We start from the raw sequence: 4,900 nt of genomic DNA on the forward strand, positions 1-4,900 counted from the left end.
TGGATTACATAGGTCTACTTTTTTAGGCCTTAACATATATATGGGTTTATTATGATAAGCAAGCCTTCATATGAAACTGAAAGATGATAAAAATTCTTGCAATATTTGAAGCATCCGCCAATGTGCGGCCTTTCATAAAAAGTATGCTTTTGCATTAAAATAATGTACAATTTTTGGTACATTAGTACCAAAATGAGTGAATAACTATACCAAGCGAAGTGGTGTAGGCTATCTAACGGTCGACCTAGCACGACTATTATATTCCTACTATTTTATTTTTTATTTATATTTAGCTGCTTTAGTACCTGCGTCTTTACCTAAACTCTTGAGTTAATACTAAGAATATGAATAAAAAACCCCTTACCGGATTAGAAAAATCCCATACTGTCTGCTAATGTAGAAACTAAGAAGCATGAGTGATGGTGTCAATATGTTCCATATTTGTTATCAGTATATACCACATGGTAAAAAAAAGAGAAAAGAAATCATATTAATAATAATATTAATAATGGATAGCCGGCCTTATATAGCTCTTATCGTATTTGCTCTAAAGGTTAAAATTTATTTTATTGTTTTTAGCTCTTTCTCTTACATATGGACGATATATTGCCGCAAAGTCTTAAATATTTGAATTCCACGCCCAAGAAGCAGGCGATAGGATGCTCCAGCATTATATTAAATGGTCCGAAAGATGTAAGTTTTATAAAGCGATGAGAGCAATGCACCACAAATTTTTAAACTTCTATTGTTTTTGCTATTTTCAGAGGATATTAGCCCATACTGAAGACGCGTTAACCGCAACTCTCAATCATTATTATTTTGTGGTCGCACATATAATAAACGATACGCCCCAGGGTAAATACAATGTAAAAGAAGAACGTTTCATGTCGTTATGTTATGCCGGGCACTTGCCTGGCTACACGATGAGCTATAATCATCATGGCTTAGTATTCTCCATAAATACTCTATCGGCCGAAGTATTAAGAAGTGGCAAAACGCGTAAGGCCTTTTAACTTTTCTTCTATCTGTTAAAATCGTATTTTAATGTCAACCAATTCCAGCTCGTCATTTTATTACGCGAGCACTATTAGGCGCAGAAAATTTCGAACAAGCTTTAAAAGTTCTAAAGGATGAGGGTGTAGGCGCTGGAGATGGTTGCTCAATTAATTTAACATTTTTAAAGTAAATAATCAATACTTGATATTATTTCATTATGCTTTTAAATTTGAATTTCGTCTTCTTCTTCTTCTTTCTTTTGTTATTAGTGATTCGTCAGCGACTTGCTACAACATCGAAATGGCCCCGACTTTAGGTACCGAGAAGGAATCACGCTTGGATATAAAAAAAATCGCTCCTTCCAATTTCAATTGTCACGCTAATAAGTAAAAAAAAAAAAAAATCCATTGTTCCTTAATATTTGAAATCGACCAAAAATTTTGTGCGTTTTTTTTTTTTTTTTTTTTTGTCTTTTTCGTAATATTTTTCCTAGATATGAACGCATCAAGATTGAACAGGCGAATCAGATAATGTTGGATTCGAGTATTTCCCGCATGAAAACCTTTATGGCGTACAATCCGCCTAAAACCAAAAAGGATGTAATTACCATGCTTGGAGATACCAGCGGCGGTACACATTGCGTTTTCCGTGAAAATCTTTGCATGGATGAAGAAGTGAAAACCATTGCTGTCGGTGTTTTCGATTTGAATGAGAAAACCTTTGCCCTCTATTCCGATAATCCTCGCCATCATGAGCCGCACGTGACATTGCCATTAATATTAAAATGAATGCTTTATGTATTTTGAATCAAATAAACACTTGTTACGATAAATGTGTAGACACATTTTGCTTACATGGCACCCGCTGTATTCGTGTGACGCTTATGATAAATATGATTAAATAAAATTAAATGATACCCACTTGTTAATTATAAATGCATAAAAATTCTTCTTTACACTGCATTAGTAGCTTTCACGTATCAAAAATACTAAAAACACCTTACTTAGTGGTCTTCTCTTCGGTCAGGCGCGGGGGGTAAGGATGAATTTATTTCATAATTAATTTCAATATCTGCATACCATCGAGAGTGAGGCTAAGACTACGTTTTTAAGGTGTAGGTGAGCCATGACTCATTTCATTTCATTCATTTTTTACAAACTACATTTAACATAAAACCATGCTCTTTGCATAATGACTCACAGCCCTATGAATACAAATTTAATCAGATACGGAATTCTTAAAAAAATTATTGGTATATTATCGGTTACTATAGAATATACGCTTTCTATGAACAACCAATTAGCAATAACAGAAGGTGTACATCTGAAAAATCCCTTCCCTCGCATTAATATACACGATATAGTTACTCCTTCGACTTCTGTTGAGGAAACATTTAATTTTTCTTTATTTCGTGGTATGTGCCCGTCTCATGCCGTATGTAACATTCAAAAGGGTCTTAAGAGAGACCTATCTTTTATTATACCAATCGATTCAGAATCATGTTCGGCTCGGCCCGCTTTGTCGACTACTCTCGAAGCTCTTTTATTTGATACCCATATTGTTGGTATTATTAAGAAAAAGGTAATCGCGGTGTCTACCGTACACATTTTCTAGCTAACCCATCTTTAAACAGATAATATATGTGTTCACTTGGGTAATGTACAAAATAGTTTTAAAACATTTTGTCTCGTTTGCGTTATGATAAATAAGCATAGAACTTCAAAAAACTAAGAAAAAGATTTAATTTAATCACTTAAAAATTTCGGGTCGGCATTGCCGATTTTGTCCATTTTTCCATGTAAAGAGTAGAGAGTCTCGTAAAAAAAATGTGGAAAATTTTAACTTTCGAACTTTTATAGTTTCTGAGAAACGAGCAAAAACCAGAGTTGCGTGCAGTTTATGCTCTCTTGCCCGGCTTCTGCCTTGACCACTTTGGCCCATGTTCAATACCGACCTGCCTGCAGAAACTTCTAATGGTTCTGCCAAATTTAAAGTCGATATCTTGATTTTTACGACCAGGAGAGTGCTAACAACAAACATCATATGGTTAAATAGACGGACAGACATGTTTTAATCAATTCAGAATTTCACGCTGATCAAGAATATAAAGCATATATAGAGTCCCTGACGCTTCCTTTTGACTCTTACATACACTATGGAATATCAACGAAACGAGTACACACTCCGCCTTCAGTGGTGGGTATGAAAAGTATTACGAAGCAATAGAATCAATATACAAGGAAGAACAGGGAACGATAGCAAAGTTAAATAACACGAAAATTATCCAAGAATGAAATGAGAAAATCGAAAAGACACGTTATCGACGCCATTATATAATCTATTTGACGAATTCAAACCTCCTCCACTTTATTATTATTATTATTATTATAAATTTAGCCAGAGAAATAAATTCTAAGACTAAAGTCTTAAAGCACTAGCATCTAAGGCTTTCGGCTTTATTAAAAACTTTGCCGCATTTGAGATTTGAACCCATGGCCATTGAGTTGCTAGTCGAGACTTTTGCTTACTCGGCCACTTAGGCGGATCTCCTTCACTTTTTGTACACGTTAGCTTAGCGCGAGTTTTTTCGCATACAAATAAATTGTGACATTCACTTTGCGAGGCAACGATTTGTAATTTTTTCTGAAATTGCTTCCGCTTCTAGAACTTGTTTGTCTTTATCAACATCTTTGGCTCGCATAAATAAAAGTGCCAATGTTATGGCTGCTCAAGTCGGGAAGCTCTTCTACAACTGTGAATATAAGAACGCTTTTAAAATATTGAATAAAGTATTGAAAAATGATCGATTTCATAAAGCTGCCTTGACTATACAAATCGATCGTTTGATCGAATTTGGGGATTATAGTAAGTTATATTACATGACCCACAAACTACATGCTTATTGTCCGGATCAATCGATTTCTTGATTATGCAGTGGGTTGTTATTACGATCTTATCGGTAAAGGCAATCCCGCTCGTCGTTATTTAGCCCAATCAACATCTTTAAATTGTTTTCATAGACCAGCTTGCTTGGCTTATGGTCACTCACTACTTTGTTAAAGAAAGTGAACATGATCAGGACATGACTGCTTATTTCAAGGCCATGCAGCTTATGCGTGTTTATGCATAATTGCCATTTACCTTTGCTTAACATTCGTGTCGAATGCGGCTTAACTAAGAACCTTGAATTGGCAGAGAAATTCTTCTATCAAGCCATATCTACTGCCTATTGTCTTGTACTGAAGACCTTTTTCGCACCACTGCCGAGATAGTCACTCACCGTGCGACACGAAACAAAGAAGAAATATCAATCACGGAATCAATCATGGGAATCTTTATTTAACAATTTGGGTCATTGCCTTACTTTTAAGATCTCAAACTTCGCCAACATTTACAGCCGCTGGTTGTGTTCACGCTTTACTGGATAACTTGCATAAAGGTTTAGCTTTAAATCGGGAATGCGTGGTCACCTCTACCATGCTAAATCCACGCATTGAAGATTTGATGAATGAAGACTCAGTCATCATGAAATTGATGAAATTTGTGGTAAAAGCAATGTACAATCATCACCGCCACGGTAAAGTGGCCCGATTACAAAAGTTTTCAAAACTTATACTATTGAAGGGGAGACATCGCCACTGGTTATGAAACTTGCAAACCAGAGATTTTAATCTGACAAAGATCCGGATCCAACAGCGCCGATGATTATGCAAATAGCAACGTGGTTATCGGTATTAATGTCCAGAGAGATTTACACAAAATTTCAATAAATGCAGGGCTCGCAAAATGGGAAAAAAAATATAAAAATATATATATATATACATAGAGCCCTCAAAAAGTACTTATGCTTATTTTTATTTCATATGCATAGAAACAGTCCGAAAATATACATCGGCAATAAACA

At 35.3% G+C, this 4,900-nt stretch overlaps 1 protein-coding gene across 1 annotated transcript in view; it reads left to right on the top strand.

Moving 5' to 3' along the window:
• Positions 1 to 1,931, top strand: part of LOC119633280 — a 17,779-nt gene extending 15,848 nt beyond the window's left edge. The window contains exons 4-8 of the mRNA XM_038026752.1: positions 580 to 693; positions 765 to 999; positions 1,062 to 1,182; positions 1,266 to 1,382; positions 1,490 to 1,931. Of these exons, the coding sequence (XP_037882680.1) occupies positions 580 to 693; positions 765 to 999; positions 1,062 to 1,182; positions 1,266 to 1,382; positions 1,490 to 1,784 (882 nt within the window). The 3' untranslated portion in view covers positions 1,785 to 1,931. The remainder of the gene's footprint in view (positions 1 to 579; positions 694 to 764; positions 1,000 to 1,061; positions 1,183 to 1,265; positions 1,383 to 1,489) is intronic.
• Positions 1,932 to 4,900: the final 2,969 nt, after the last annotated feature.

This window comes from Glossina fuscipes, unplaced genomic scaffold, assembly GCF_014805625.2.
Source record: "Glossina fuscipes isolate IAEA_lab_2018 unplaced genomic scaffold, Yale_Gfus_2 0, whole genome shotgun sequence".
In the NCBI taxonomy this organism is placed as follows: Eukaryota; Metazoa; Arthropoda; class Insecta; order Diptera; family Glossinidae; genus Glossina; species Glossina fuscipes.